Raw genomic sequence first — 16,176 nt, 5'->3', positions numbered from 1 at the left:
CCTTTCATTAGTGCTTGATTGAAACTGTGGGGCACGGCTCCTCTGTTTGCTGAGATAAAATTGGCTTTAGTGCTTGAGCACAATTAACATCAGCTGAAAACCTGCCTTTCTTGCTGTTTGTTGTGTGTTGAATGAGTAAGCAGCTGTCTTAGCTCTGTTATCAGCAGCCTGGGCTGTATGTATTCAGGAAATGGAAGGCAAAAGCTTGAAAGACCACTTTTTGGGCTTTGTTTAGGGTGAGGAGTAGTTTCTTCTACAGGTGGGCTAGCTGCACTCCTTTCATATTAAACCTTGCTATTAACATCTGTCACTGTAGCCTCTAAGTGCCTTCTGCATAAAATCCAATATCAGGAGCAAATTCCCTAGCAGAAATTCAATGTAACCTCAAGGATGGGGAGATAATAGCTCCTGCCTCCACGCTCAGACATACGTGACTGCTTGTCATAGGGAGTCAATCTTTCTTTCCCTACTGTTCCTCAAGGAAGGATCTCAAAGCTCCTTCCTACAACGTAGGACGAGTCTTCATTCTAGCGAAGCAGGTAGCGTAGTCCTTCATTTCACAGATGGATGATTTAGTTATGCAGAGCTCATGTACTGAGGGCAAGAACAGAATCGGACCTGGCACTGGTAGTTTGGCCTCAAGACCGGTGTTTCCAGCCCCCTCCTTGTACGCCCTCCCAGTGGGAAGTCTGTACCCATCCAGTATGAGTCTTCTTGCTGTCCCACCATGACCCTAAATGATGAATCTGGCCTTAAACACACAAACGTGGGTTTGGGTTTTGTAGAGGAAGGTGGGAAGCAGGAGGAGACCTGTGTCACAGGGTGGGCAGTAAGATCGGGGGTGAGGAATGTGTCCTCTTCACTGAACTCAGGCTCTCCTTCTCTTTCCAGGAGAGGATCAGTGTGATGCTGGCTTTGGACAGGACAGTTCTGATGAAAATCCCAGCTGGAGTTTTGCCCCTTCCATGACGTCTGATGCTTCGCTTCCGTCGGACTTGCAGGATGATGGTAAGTCCCTGGTGCTTTTTGAAGTCCTTGAGTGAAAAGATAACAAGAAGTGTCATCAGGTCTCATTTCCTTGTCATAATGCAGGAGTTGGTTTCTGTGAGTTTGGGGTTTTTATTGTTGGCTGGTACCTGCTTTGTCAAGGACCACAAATTGCTCTGGTGATCCTGAGGTTGTTTAGGGTTGCTGAAGTTGAATGTAGTTGTTGAACATCTTCCTGCAAACTGGAGCTGCTTGTTCTGTTTTGGGCTGGGAACGGTGATGGCGAAGAGCAGAGTTTGGCCTGGTGGCTGTGTTCCGCAAAGCAATGTGCAGCTTTTGGTGTATTTCTTCTTGTTAGGAATCTGTAACCATCAGTCAAGAATGCAAAGAAACGAGGGTTTATTTGGGACAAGGCTGTAAGAGCTGATGGGCACCAAAGCCAGCTCCTTTGTGCAATGCAGAGCACCAGGCCCATCTGCTGCATGTGTTGCTTTATGCCATAACATAAATACCTTCATTTTGGCTGATTAGAGACTGGGTTGGTCTGATGGCAGTTGCAGCATGAAAAGAGGGGTGGAGTTTGGGTTTGGTCGCATTAACTAGTCTGGGTGCTCAGATACGATGCCCTCATGCAGAGTGCAGATGGGGAACGTGCGACAAGGAGAATAGATGGGACATGAAAGGATGCGGAGGACCTCAAGCTCGGCCTCCATGGGCCAGCAACATCTTTATGGTCTAGGGTTTCTCTTGGTGTGTTTATGAAGCTTGTCTAAGGAGGTATTTGCTTTGCTAACTCAGTGGTGGTTTTTGGCAGCTCCAAGGGGCACAGTTTGACATAACACTTGCAAGGTATGCAAACACTTGGCATCCCTGGTAGTTTATAGGCTCAGACTCCATGGAAGGATGCCCAAAGGGGTGAATAGAAGGAGATGGCTAACACAGGAAAAATGCCATACCGCAAAAAGGAGGGGGAAAAGCTGGCATTGGGAGCAGCTACATTCAAATGAGGTGTTAGTTCTTGGAAATGGGGGAGAGTCCTGGGTAACAGCAATGCTGTGTGTTGGGTCTGGATGCAAGTTGAGCCGTTCTGGCTCTGGATGAGGCTGTGGGTAGTCTGAGGGAGTCAGAGTAAAGGGAAAAAAAGGCTGATCACAGGGTATGGAACCTTGTCTTTGCCCTGCCATGGTTTGTTGGGGCATTGCCACAATGGGGTTTTCTTGATGTCTGCCAGTTGGATGGAGATGGATCAGGGTTGGGGTTTCCTTTGGGGTTTTGAAAGTCTGTGATGATTTACTCTGGTTTTTTGGCTTGTTTTCTTTGCTTGCTTCTTTGACTATAGAAAGTACAATGATCTCTTTCTCTTTTAACAAGTATGAAATCAGTCACATGAGAGTTGAAATCAGTGCTTTGGACAAGTGGGGGAAGCTAAAGGCCGTGTCAGACAGGCTTGATGCCTGATTAGAACATCCTTGTGGGAAAAGCACAAAGTTCTAAGACTTTCATGGACTGGTTTTCATCATGGTCCAAGTTTGCCTTCTCTGAGCTGGGCAAACCTCTGCTTTTACTGGGCCCCTTTGTGGGGGCACTGTGGCTGCCCCATCCCTGGCAGTGCTCAAGGCCAGGGTGGATGACGCTTGGAGCAAGCTGCTCCAGTGGAAGGGGTCCCTGCTTGTGGTAGGGGGTTGGAACTGAATGAGCTTTCAGGTCCTTTCCAACTCAAACCAGTCTATAGTTCTATGGTTCTCTTCCCCATTGAGCCAGCAAGGTCCCTGCTGCAAGGACCTGCTCTGGTGTGGCAGCACGGAGCCCAGGCCATGGCGTTGTGTGGGGAGGTGATGGGGTGGCTGATGCTTGGGGGAATCCATGTAGCTGAGGCCAGGAGAAGAACTTGGCCGACTGTAGGAACATACTTATCATTCCTGTGGCTTTTCCCCATCCCTTTACAGCTCTGGTTTGCAACAACAAGAGGTTATGTGCTTAGGTGCAAGCCCATGACACTGTTAAAGGCTCCTATCTCCTCCCTCCCTGAACCTTCTGAATTCCCATCTTCCTTAACGCAAGGTTTCAAAGGAGGAAGGTCTCTAACTGGGGTGATGCTTGCTTTTACCTCTCCTTGCTGTCCAAAATGGGAGAGTTTGGAGGCAGGGAATGCCACCACCGTTCATTTGGAACAGGCTCTGAGCTCCTCATAGGAATCAGAGAACCTTCCCTGTTGTCTCTGGAGGAAGCAAGAGGAACTGAGCGGGTTGGGGATGACTTTACTCAATGAGGCATGGCCCAGCTCTATAGGATCGTCCCTAATGAGTGATTAAGAAGCTAATGTTTGCACAGTGCTGGGAGGCACCGTGGAACCACTAAGTACTGTTAGAATGATAAGTATTTCTTAGGAGACCCTTCCCATGTAATGTACTCAGACAGCTTGAAGCCTTTGTCTTTTAAACTGGTGAATCCCTGGGTTTGCCAGTTTGTGTTCATTTAGTTTTACTGAAGATGGATCCCAAAGCATCCTGAGGGGTGGGAGTTGCACCTCTTAGTGTTTAGCACTTCTAAACATTGCTTGAAGTGGGGCTTCTGTGATCATTGCAGAGCATCTTATCCCTTGCTGGAGGGATGCTGAGCCTGGATCCATGTGGAGGTGAAGGGGGTGAGGACCACTGTGGCTTCTGCCCCGTGCCTGTCTCTTGACTGTGCTGCTGTGTCCCAACAGCTTCAGCAATGATATAGTCTGTTTTCTACTGCAGAGGTTAGCATATGGAAGGAAGGGAGCGTAATTCCCAGTGACAGGAATGTGCTCTGGAGAAGGCCCCTTTTGCTCATGTTTGGCCTTCTAAGACATAGAAATGGGCAGGAGAACAGTAAAGCATCAATGTGAGCTTTGTCCATAGCTCTTCAGAAGCAAGATGCTGGCTCCAGGGAAGAAGCCTGTAAACTTCTTCTGGAAGTTTCTTGCCTGGTCCCTGCTAGGCTCCAGCCACCCTGTGCCCAGTATGGGATGGATGTGCTCTTCTCTTCCAAGGTGCATTGTGTTCTCTCTTGGTGTTGTGGGGAACCATGCCCTTTCTCCCTGAACTGTGTAGTGTTCTGAAGGACATGTGCTTCCCTGCTTGAAGTACTCTGCTTGTATTTTCCACTGTACTTGCTATATGCTTCCAGCCTCTAAGGAATCAATTCCAAAATGTGGAATGAATTGCTTTAAAAGTGCAGGATTTAAAAGCGCAGGAATGCTTTCAGTATGCAGGGTCCATTGTGCAGGGTCCATTACGCAAGGTGGGTGTGCAGGGTCATCGGGGCTGTGAGTGGTCCTGCAGAACGTGTGGTGCAGGTGGGCATGAATTGTTTGGGCAGGATGCGTGCTGTGCTGTGTGGGTGGGTGCTCAGGGTGCTGGGGGGGGGGGTGTCACACCGCTGGAGTGATGCTGAAGGATGCAGAGGGTTCACACCACTGGAGTGATGCTGAGGGATGTAGCGGGGAGGGGGGGGGCGGCTCCGCAACCGGGGCGCGGCGGCGGCGGCAGCGGAGTTCTGCAGCGCCCCCGTGTGGCGCAGAGCGGTGCTGCACCGTGCGCGGCCGCGGACCCGCGTTGGCTCCTTCCGCTTCCCATGAGCCCACAGCCAACAGAAGACCCCCCCTAAAACCGACCCCCAGACCCCACCCAATCTCCATACGGGTGTTCCTCCGAATCCCTTCTTCCCGCTGGGGGAGCCTCGCTGCAGGAACAGATCCCTGCTTTTCCACACCAAGTGTGGGAACGGTTGTCTCCTCCCCCAAGGACAAGGTGATGGTCGCTGCCCCAGGGTAACCAGGGAGGCGCTGGGTGATGGATGCAGGGGGGGAAGGAGCCCCCTGCCCAAATGCTGCTGTTTCAGGAGTGAGAACCAATCGCACAAAGTAAAAAGCAGCAAGAACCTGTTTCAGAAATGCTGAAAGCTGCATGCTCTCTAATGTGTATGGATCAGGCCCTGAATGCCTGTGGATGAGGGGAAATGCCTCTTACACTGGCATTGAAAGTTTCACATTTTTACTTTCAAATACCATTAGAAGCAATTATTCTGCCTCCCTCATGTCCAGAAACGTCTTTTGTTGCTTTTGCCCATGTTATAAATGTGCTGTTAAGGTACTTTTAAAACTCTGTGAAACAGGGTAGAAGACATTCAAGGACCGGGTTTGTGACAAGTGTGATGCCATGGAAGGTTTCTCCTGGCTCATTCCCTTTCTGATCTTGAGCATCATCTAAATGAAAGGTGTTGAACCACAGATCACTTATTTCTCCTTATTCCTTACCATGGCTTTGAGCAGGTTTGACCAGTTCCGTGCGAGCTGTGCCAAGGGGAGGGGAACAGGCCCGAATCCATGGATAGGAGAATGCATTTTCCAAGCAATACCTGTTTATGGTGACATTCTGTACAGAAATCAGCCTCCCTCCAAGCTCCAGGGCTCCTGTTCTCCACTTTAGCATTTTCTGAATGGAAACGCACCCTAACATCAGTGCTTTCAGGCCTGGTGTTGTGCAGATATGTTCCTGGAGCGGATCTCTGGCTGGTCAGAAGGTTTGGCTCTATTTTATATATATATATTTATATATATATATATATATAGAGCAAGTGGGTTCAGCTCGGTAGTAAGGGCTGTTTGTTAGGGGTGGAGAGGAGGGTGGGTTGGTTGCAGGCCACCAGAAGGGGATGTATGCATCATACTGGCGAGCTCAGACGTGTGCAGGGAACAAGCAGTGGGGAGAGGAATGCTTCTGAGACCTTCGGATTCCATTGGGAGCAAACAGAGCAACAGAAAACCCAACCCAGAGCGGCTCCCGTGTGCCCATTTGGGGTTTCAGAGCGTGAGGAATTGCTGCAGAAATCCCGATTTGCGGCCCCAGCTTCCAGCAGCCGGGAATGGTGATGCTGCTCCTGAGGGCAGCCGAGCCAGCCCCTGCTTCCATGGGCGCCCGTATTGAGCTCCAAGGGGCTTTTAATCAAGCTGGAGACGTTTGGAAGTTGGTTTGAGAGGGTGTTCGTGTGCGAAGGGTGCCTGGGGAGGAGAACCTTCCCCTTGTCTCGTGTCCCTCCCTTATCTTGCCCTGCACCCCATAGAAGCTGTTCTTTATAAGGTGTTGAAGCATAACACATCAGCACTGATGGAGGGGAGGACCAGAGGCTCCCTTAAGGAATCACCAGGCAGCACACTCCTCAGTGCTCTTTTTGGGATGTAATCCTGACATGGAGCAGATTGGGCCCCGCAGTGTTTTGGTGCAGCCTGTGCCTGAAGCCCCCACATCTCAGCTGGATGATGGAGCACTTCCTCAGTGCAGGAAAGATACAGACCTGTTGGAAAGGGTCCAGGGGAGGGCCACAAAAGTGATCAGAGGGATGGAGCACTGCTCCGGTGAGGAAGGGCTGAGAGAGTTGGGGTTGTTCAGCTGGAGAAGACTCCACAGAGGCCTTATTGTGGCCTTTCAGTTCTTAAAAGGGGCCTATAAGAAAGATGGGGAGAGACTCTTAGCAGGGCTGGTTGTGATAGGACAAGCAGTGGTGGGTTTAAACTAAAAGAGGGGTAAAACACTGGCACAGATTGCATAGAGAGGTGGTGGATGTCCCATCCCCGGAGCTATTGCAGGCCAGGCTGGATGTGGTTCTGAGCAACATGGTGGAGTTGAAGATGTTTTAGGCTGAGAACGTTGGGGCTGTTCAGCCTGGAGAAGAGAAGCTGCGTGGAGACCTCATAGCAGCTTCCAGTATCTGAAGGGGGCTATAGGGATGCTGGGGAGGGACTCTTCATTAGGGACTGCAGTGACAGGACAAGGGGTAATGGGTTAAAACTGAAACAGGGGAAGTTTAGATTGGATCTAAGGAGGGAATTCTTTCCTGTGAGGGTGCTGAGGCACTGGAATGGGTGCCCAGGGAGGTTGTGAATGCTTCATTCCTGGCAGTGTTCAAGGCCAGGCTGGATGAAGCCTTGGGTGCCATTGTTTAGTGTGAGGTGTTCCTGCCCATGGCAGGGGGTTGGAACTGGATGATCTTAAGGTCCTTTCTAACCCTATCTATTCCATGATTCTATGTCCGGGCTCATTGCAGAGGGAATGAGCTTTGAAGGTCCAACCCAAATGCTTCTGTGATGCTCTGCTCACTTCATGCTGGTTACTTGCAGCTGGGGACTCAGCCTCAGGATTTGAAAGCCTGCGCTGCTTTTACCCTAAATAACGTGTTTGTGAGTGGGGTTTTGGGTGTCACCTGCCTGCGTTTGGGGTTTGGAAACGGGTTCCTGCCCGGCCACGGGGCTGTTTGCTTGGGGGGGTGTTGAAGCTGCTCGAGTCATGCCCTGCTCACAAGGGCTCTTAAGGCAGAGGAGCGATGTTGTGAGCGTGTGGTGTAAAACCCGAGCAGCTCGCTGGGGCCCCGCACAGGATTTATAATTGAAATCACTTCCAAGTGCCTGAAATGCCGATAAGTTATTAATGCAGCTCTTGTGAAGCACAAAGCTGCCCCTCCGCTGCTTGCCGACAGGGAAAAGCATAATTAAAGTTTCTTTGTATTGCTTTGGAAGCGCAGGATCAGATGAAGAGATTTATTTTCCGTACCTAGAGGACAGTCTTTAACGACAAGGTGTTATTTGGGTTTTATTCCAGTAAGCGGCTTAATAGCAACTTTGCATGGAAACAGGGAACGTTGCCTTGCGATCCCAGCTTCCAATGAATTGCAGCAGAGGGATGCCCTCGGCACACCCATTATTTCAGTGGGAGCGCTGGTGCCTTTGAGCTGATGCTGTCGGGTGCGTGGAGCAGGATGGAGCTTCCTCTCGTGATGCATTGTAGGTTCCCCCTGTCAAACACCCCTGAATTATCAATGTGCCAAGTTACAGTTTGGGGGGGCACACTGGGATAACTCAGGCACCCGCTTCCTAAAGGCCTTTTTATTCATGAGGATGTAAATCCAAGGCATAAACGCTTTGTTTCTCCATATTCTCCCCAGCAGAGGGATCAATATGCAGGAAATGTGAGTTAACAAAGTGCTGGGGTAGAGCTTCGTGGCAGCTTTTCTTCTGCCCTTTGTCAAAAACAAGTGGTTCCAGTGCCCCAATCTCATAGGCACCAGCATCTGTCATTACTGACCTGCCTGCGGTCTCCTCTGTAGGAGGGATGCTTGGAGGGCAGGGTGCTGTGGCCCAGCAGCAGAGGTGCCAGCTTCGGTGCCCTGTGGCTGTTTAGAAGCAGCCTGAGGATGCCCAGACCCCTGCATCTGACACCCAGGACCTTGTCTAGACTTGGGAAATGGGGTTTGCCTTTGCAGAAGGCTGGGGGCTGAGTGCGCTTGGCACTGGTAGTGATGGGGTGCAGCAAATCTAGGGCTGACGTTTTGTCCAAATATATATATAAGAATAAGGTAGAATATTTGGTGGGTTCTGTGTGTACTTCAGCAGGAACACAGCGGAGAGATGCTCCAGCTTGTGCCTTGGAAGTACATTGGGGTTAGAGCAAAGATTTGGGGTTGTTTCCTTGGTTTTTGAGTGTACTGAGGTCAGCAGAGGAGGTGAAGGAGGCTCTTCCTCTGAGTGAATGGCTAGAAGACTTGTCTGAAAGCAGGGTACTCTTCTATTCATCCCTCTGTGGGACAGAAAGGCAACCAAGCCCCGTGCTTCCCCCATGCTCCTGGTACTCATGAGCCTTGGGGCCCTTCTCCCAGATAAAGACAGCATCACCCCTCAGAGGCATTCCAGGTATTGTCTGGCTGGAGCTGTGCATGGGAATAGTAATAATTGTACCTGGATCTTGCAGGATCAATCTTCAAACACTAACAAGTCCTGAAATACCAAATTCCCAGCTGAGAGAAATGGTCTGGACAGCAATAAAAGCCCTTGCTATATATACATTAACACACACTAAACTACTACTGACTTCATTCCGACTTAAGCATGTGCTTCAGTGTGTGGTTCAGCGTGAGCCATGGGGAATACATTAAATTATTACTCAGGTTATGCATTGCTGAAAATCACTCCGTGCAAAAATAAAGCCACTGTCCTGAAGAATTTAATTTAAAGACTGCTTATAATAAATTGTAAAGCGAAAGGCGTTCAAGAACAACTGGAGGGAAGGAAGAGCCTCTTTTCTTCCATTTTTCTTGTAACTTCTCTCAGTTCTACTTTAAATAGAAGGAGTCAAGTGTAACTTCATTCAGCAAGCTTCTCTCTGGGGCTGGTGTACCTGCGGTGGGTTTACTCGAGCAGAGAGGCTGTGCTTGGCTGTTCCATCACTGTCATTTGGCACGGGGGCATTCCGTGTGTGTCTGCACACGTGGGTTTTAGGAGTAGCTTTGTTTAAGGCTCCTGGTGATGAACTGCTTCTTAAAACAAGGTAAACTTTGATTGTGTAGCCCTCGGAGAGATGGGGTGTCCGGATTGATCGCTTTGTGCTCCGTGGGGAAGGGTGGCTGGGGGCGTGCAGCCACATACCTGTGTGTGCTGGGGGCAGAGGGGCATTGAGCAAACACTGGGACTTCTTCTAATCCAGTGTCACGGGAAGAGCAGCCGAAACAATCGGCATCATCCTTCACCCTGATAATGCTTTCTCGCCAACTAATAGCTCCTTGTTCATCAAGGAAACGAATGTGTGTGGAGGTGACATGCTCTTCACCCACTGCTCTTTGTTCTAGGGTCCTCCAGACTGATTGTATCAGCTCCAGCACTGACAAATATCCCCCCAAACTTTAACACTATGTAAAATTGAGTTATGGGGTTTTAAGGTTGGACTCCTCTGGCTGAAGGTTGATTGTCTCCGAGAGATAAAGGAATCAGTACTCAACAATAACAGAATCTTTGCCATAGGATAATGCCTGTTATTGAGCTCCCAGCTCTCTTTATTTGGTTACAAAGCTTCACCCCTATTCTTTTTCCTGCACTAGTAGGTTAAAGTGGGAGCTGCCTTTGGAGATTGGTGAATTGCTGCTGTTCCTCAATCCACCCTCATCCTGTGCTTGAGCAACCCCTCTGGCAGACAGATGGGTTCCTTGAAGCATCCCATCACCCAGGGCTGTGTCTCTGCTGCTCCAGTGTTTAACCAAGTTGCCCTCGCAGTGGCACCTTCCCAGCAGCGCAGGGATGCTCCTGGCACTTGGGTAGCCTGTGGAGGAAGAAGCCTTGCCTGGACAATCCCAAAGAGCTTAGGAAGCAAATCAAAGAGTAGCAGTTGGAGAGCATTAGCTTGGTTTTACAGTCAGATTCATGCACTGGAATGGAGGGGATAATAGAGCTGGGGCTGATGCAGAGTGCAAGTGGCTTGACCCAGGTCCAGTGAAGAGCCTGTGGTGTAGGTGGCAATCCCATCTTGAAAGCCTTGGAGCCCCAGCAGCCTTGCTCTCAGATTCTCTGGCCAAAGACCTGTTCTGCATTGAGTAATGCGCGTTGGCCATCTGCTGCAGATGAAAATGGTCTGGCATTGCTCTGCGGAGGATCAAAGCCTTAGCAAACAGGATGGAATTTGGGGAAGTTTATTTTAGCTTGAAACTGATGGTATCTGGGGCAAAGGCACTTAGCGCTGAGACAGGCTTATGCTGTGGGCAGTGGGAGCCTGCCAAGAGAGGTGCCTGGCAGGGGCTGTGCTAGCAGTGGGTGAAGGAGTCACAAAACCCAAGGGAGGACAGAATTTAGTGGGGTGAAGCTCCCTGTCCTCTCTGAACTCCTTCCAAATCCTGGAAGCACTCTGCCTTTCCCGATAAAACACCTGATGCATGAGGTGTGTGGGGAGGATGTGTGTGGTGGGGATGAACTTCCCTTGGCGATTTGGAGCAGGGATGCGGTTGGGATCAGTCTTTGAAACTAATCTATAGGGTGGTGCTTCCCACCCCATGTAACTTGTGTCTCTGCTTTACCCACTTCTCGTTCCCTAAAAAGACAGAACTCTGCTGTCCCCCAAAGGCCATGGGCATCTGCAGGAGAGGTCTTTGGCTCAGTGGAGATTTCAAGTCTATCCTGATTTCTGCTTCCTGAAACTTCATTCATATCCTTATGCTTTCAGAGCAAACCCTGTTATTCCAGGGAGCTGGGGACTGCAGGATGAGTTCATCAATCCCCTGCCTCTGGCTTGCAGGGACCTGGTTTCCATCCTGTTCCTGTGCACACCCTTCCTGTGCTCAGCGTCTTAGGTTGAGTTGCTGAGATTTTGGGCTAGATCCAGTGTTGGGGTTTAGCCTGTGTAGGTGTAGCATCACTGCTGGAAGAAGCTTTGCCTTACCCTGACTCCCCCCCTCTCCATGCAGAGCTCCCTGTGCAGCCAATTCACTTTTGAGATCTGCAATTGCATTTGAAATTCTTATTTTCTCCATAACATTTCTCCTTTTGCTCCATAACATTCCCTGGGGCTGGATGTGCTCCAGATGACTTTTTTTTTTTTTGTATTACCCTGGTTTATTCCTCAGCAGGATGAATATAATTTTATTCCTCTATCCCTATTCCTAACCTCTCCATGTCCCCTACTATTATTTCCTCTGCTTTCACTTGATATTTGCATTACCACCTAATTTAGTATCTTCCTGCTCGTTGAATTAATGGACTGTTTACTTGCCTTAGATAAAACGGGGACTCATCCCCTGCAGTACCCCAACACAGCCGCTTCCCCCCCACGTGACACAAGACCATTTATCACCAGCTTTTGCCTGTGGCCCTTGGGCCAGTTCTCAGCCTGACGATTGCTTCTATCCAAGCTGAGGTAAATTAATGCTTCTCAGTGAGATTTGCTGTGGCACCACATCAGACGCCCAGGAAAGGCTCCAGATATATTGCATCTTCCACATTAGCCTTTATCTGCTCCTTCTGAGCTTGATCAGAAAGGCTGACCTGTGCCTAAGGTCGTTCTCTCTTCACAAACCCAAAGGTTGCTGGTTGCTATGAAGGCAGTTATTGCCTGGCTGCTCCTCAAGTAATTTAGTCCCTTTTTGAGTCTTTCTTCTAATCTGTTCTGTTCTTTTACGAGGGTAACATTGGGTTTGCCCCAGCGTTTTTCAGCTTCACCTTGGTATTGTGCTTTTAAGTGGTGGTGCTACCTTTGATCAGTGCCTTCTGTATTTCTTAGCTCTCTGCTGTGATTAGAAGGGGTGGGAAGCTTGGGAACTTCATCATGATTCCTGTAAGACTTCATGCAAATGGGGATTGGTGGGAAGGAAAACACAACCATAGAAGTACAAACCGATAGATGGGTACCTCGCTCACCTCCTCATCCAACTCTAGGAAGCCCAAAGGCCACCTGAACAGGCTCTATAGCTATCAAGAAGCAGAGCACAGCTTCAGACCCCTTGAGTTGTAATGGCATCTCCCAAATAGGTGTGAAATCTTTGCTGCCAACTGTGAGCTGTGTTTGTCATCTAGTGGCCATGAGGATGGTGACACTCCTGTATCCGTGCCTCCTCCCATCCCAGTGAAGGAGAAGTCTAGCTGGGAAAACCAAACCCACCCCAAACATAAGGTTTTGTTTTCAAACGCCATTGGAATAAGTGGATCAGAAATACTTCAATTCTATTATTTGGTGTGTTGGACCTTATTTAAGGTCTTGCAATGCACTCTGAATTTATTTAGGGAAAAAAAACCCTCAACCAATGTAAAACAAAGCAAGAAGGGTGAAACCACCAACTTTTGCAATGGGAAACTCACCAAGGGAAAGCAAGGGCAGCCAAGATGAGGATGTGAATATTCTTTCCCTCCTGTTCTTTGAGATGCAAACATGCTGCTGATCAAAGAACTCTGGGAGGAGGAGGACAATAGTGTGGATCACCGTGACTTTGGGCCTTGGTTCCTCTGTTCCATCCCAGGATGGCTGGGGTGGGCCTGGGGACTGGGACAAGCACTGATTTCCTCCCCCCCTCCTTGGTCTTCCTGTTCAAGCCCTGAATTCACAGCTCAGCAGGGGAGCTGAGCTGTCTGAGCCAGGGGCACAGGCACAAGCCCTGAGGTTGCAGAAACTGCCATAAAATGGCTATAGCTCTGCTGTCTACAAAGCCTCCATCCCTCTTGGGTACCCCAGTATGCTAAATCTGTGGGTTCAGACTTGGGGCAGGTGGTAGGATTTGCTCCTTTAATCTTCAGCGTCTATTTATTACAGTGGAGCTCCAGGGCATCTGAGCATGGCCTTTCTCGCCAAGAGACCATAACAAATGGATGCACTACCTCGGTGTCACAGAGCCGAGCTTTGCGCACCACCTATCTGCACGCTCCGGTGCTGGCTCTTTCTGCCTCTGCTGCTCCTTTTGTTGTGGGGGCTTAGGAACCAAGGAGACAAGCAGGAAGGGATTCGAGTGCAAAGAGCAGCTCTTTGCCTGTCCACACCTGCCCTCCCCTTCGCTTCCTGCCCCGTCCTTGGCTCATTTGTCAAGGGGGGAGATGCTCACCTTTGGGGATGAGCAAATGCTCTGCCCCACAGGCCATGGGGCCATGACGTGGAGGAACCCTTTTCCCTTTGTTTACTCTTCGGTATTGAACCCTTTTGCAGTTGCTAATTATTTTTCAATGGCCCAAGACAGATGAGGAGGTTGGGGAGGGGCTGTTTCTCCGTGACCCTTCCTGTCAATTCCTGGCACCCTTTATTAATGGGGGGAGCTGGTTCTATGAGCTTCTTCTTGTTGGTTTGGAAGAATAAGAGGGGAAATATCTTGCATTGCAGAGGTAATTGGAGGCTTTCGTCAGCTCTGAATGCCACTAGAAACTACCAGGCTAAAGACACTGGTGGGAAGTTCCATCCTTTCATTGCAACTTCATTTGTAAGGGGAAAAACTGTCCTTAGAGAAGGTGGGGATCTGCAGTAACCTTCAACCTTATGCAAGAAGGTACCAGAGTCTTGTCCTAGTCTTCTGCATGATTTGCACATCTCATTGCAGTGATGTTTTGTGGTACCACCGCAGCACCAAAGCTGTTTTGGGAGGGTGAATGAGGTGATGACAAAACCAGGAGTGTGATGTGATGGGGGTCCTGGGCTCACCAGGCTGACAAGATCATACAGCTAAAACAAGGTGATTCTTGGCGCTTGAGGGACCTTGGCTCACGTGGATTTGGAGGAAGAGGGGACTGTGGAGCCCAGTTCTTTGTGCTTATATTCTCAGTGCAGTCAGTCCCCTTGCTCTGGAGTTACAGGAAACATCGCCTTCAGTCTCCACATCAGAATTCCCATTCCCTGCTAGTATAAAGCTTTTAATCCACATATACAAGCAGCCCAGGTCTCGCTGGAGGGGGACTGTGGTGCGGGGTGTCACCGTGTGGGGGTCCCCAAACCCACATGCTTGTGATGCTGCGCGTGCTTCCATGGGGGATTGTTCTTGGCAGCCTTTTGCAGAGCTGAATCTCCCCGTTCCCTATTGAATGAGGTTGGGGAAAAGAAAAAGAATATGCTCTTTTCAACCGAAGATGTATTTTGCAGCCTGTCTCCAGGCAGCTCCCAACCCAAAGGGCATCACCGAACGTGCCGGCAACCAAATAGCAACCGGGGGGGAGGGAGGGAATAGGAGGACAGAGGAAGATGGAAAACCTCCTATACAATAATTAGAATAAAATTGGGGTATCAAGAATACAGGGGTCAGCTTCTGTTCACACCAATATGGCTTTCACCTTGTAGAGAAAGGCCTGTGCCAGGTAATTAGGTCAAGTCAATGATTATATATCTTTAAGCGAAGTGGAAGGGACTGTAATTGTGATGAAATTTGTTTGAAGAGGGAAAGCATGGGGAATTTTGTTTAAAGGTAACGAGTTCAAAGGGGAAATGAAGTTCAAGGTTCAGTTCCTGTTCACTCCTCGCACAAAAAACCAGCCCACAACAACCCACACACACCCAGCAGCCAATATTTCTATCAGACGAGTTGCTTTATCTGTTGGGGATGGGAGTGGGACCATATCCCTGCAGGAAAACGGGAATTAAACCACTGACAGCTCTTTAATGGGGCTTTCTTTCTTTAGGAGCCAACAGAAGGGTAAACCTTCTGTAATGGGTTCCCCCCCCTCCCGAGTTGGTTTGTTCTTCCCTTTGGAACACTGCCGCATGCAGCCACCTTGCATGCAAATGGGTGACATCCCGAGAAGGGCCTTGCCTGTGATATGCAAATGCCCACTTTGTTTAGGGGAGCTTTCCAAGGGAGGGGAAGGAAGGCAGCTGGGCCATGGAAACTGGGGAAAACTGCCCATCTTAAGGGGTTTAATGGGATTTCACCTTCCCAGATACGGTTTTGGTGGAACAAAACTGTGTTCTATTCATGCTCCTGAAATGGTGTTTTCCTCCCAGTAAAGATGAGGATTCTGTCCATGCCAGGGGTTGTTCTGGTGGTCTTAGGAAGAGTTTTGGCTGTGGCACCTGATGCTCAGTGCATCTGTTCTGGGGAGCTGGTTCCTATGTCCCTGGGGCACAGCTGGGCTGTGAATGTGCAGTGCTGGTGTTTGGGGGTGAGGAGCTGGCAGCGGATGCTCGGAGGTGGCTCGGCAGGATTCGGCTGTGCTCCTTGTCCCCCTTTGTGGAAACAAGGAGGGGTTTGTGGTGGTCATTACACTGCTTCTCCTGTATGGGTGTTGAGCTTTGCTGCTCTTCTGCCTGATGCCTCCACTGTGGGATAGGAGGCTCGTTCTGAGTGCAAAGAATGGCTTTGGAGCTCACTGTGGAAGTAAATCTCGGAAGTTTAGGGCTTCTCTCACTTGAAAGGGGAAAAGTTGTCAAGCAGCTCCCCAGGAAACCTCTAAATGGCACAGAGATGAGGGGCAGCCCCCAGACAGCTCACTGTGAACTTGGTCCATGATCCTGCTGGCCTTGGTGCTCCTCACACGTGAGCACAGAGCTGGCTTTGGGGACAGGGTGGCACAGGTGATGTGGGTCCTGACCCATCCTGCTCGGTGTGAGCAGCACCGAGGGGCTGGTGGCCAAAGCTGGGATTGGGGTGAAGGGGGGGGACAGAGCCCACCTCTGCTGCACCTGGACCGCACGTATTTCCACCCTGGCTTAATTTAGAAGTTCAAGGACCAACGTTGCATGACCTCAAAGGGCATGGAGAGTTCAGAGTTCGCCTTCTGTTTGCATCACCCATCCTTTTCTCCCTTTTCCCATTGGATGCATCCCATCTCCTGTATAAATTTGATGTCACCGGTTGCTGTTAAGATCTGTTTGGTGACATTTCAATCTGGTTGAGCGTCGTTGTGTCCCCCCCCCCCTCAAATATACAGTGATTTTGTGTGGATAATAGAGG

At 49.8% G+C, this 16,176-nt stretch overlaps 1 protein-coding gene across 4 annotated transcripts in view; it reads left to right on the top strand.

Annotated features, from left to right (window-relative positions):
- Positions 1–16,176, top strand: part of SKAP1 (src kinase associated phosphoprotein 1) — a 140,652-nt gene that overhangs the window by 28,400 nt on the left and 96,076 nt on the right. For all 4 annotated transcript variants that reach the window (XM_061343141.1, XM_061343139.1, XM_061343142.1 and 1 more), the window contains one exon: positions 892–1,008. In XM_061343141.1, coding sequence (XP_061199125.1) covers positions 892–1,008 — 117 coding nt within the window. The remainder of the gene's footprint in view (positions 1–891; positions 1,009–16,176) is intronic.

Source organism: Neopsephotus bourkii, unplaced genomic scaffold (assembly GCF_033783945.1).
Source record: "Neopsephotus bourkii isolate Nb327-2 ecotype Australia unplaced genomic scaffold, CSIRO-AGI_Nbou_v1 NB_1821, whole genome shotgun sequence".
Lineage (NCBI taxonomy): Eukaryota > Metazoa > Chordata > Aves > Psittaciformes > Psittacidae > Neopsephotus > Neopsephotus bourkii.
This window is presented reverse-complemented; position numbering and strand designations above follow the sequence as displayed.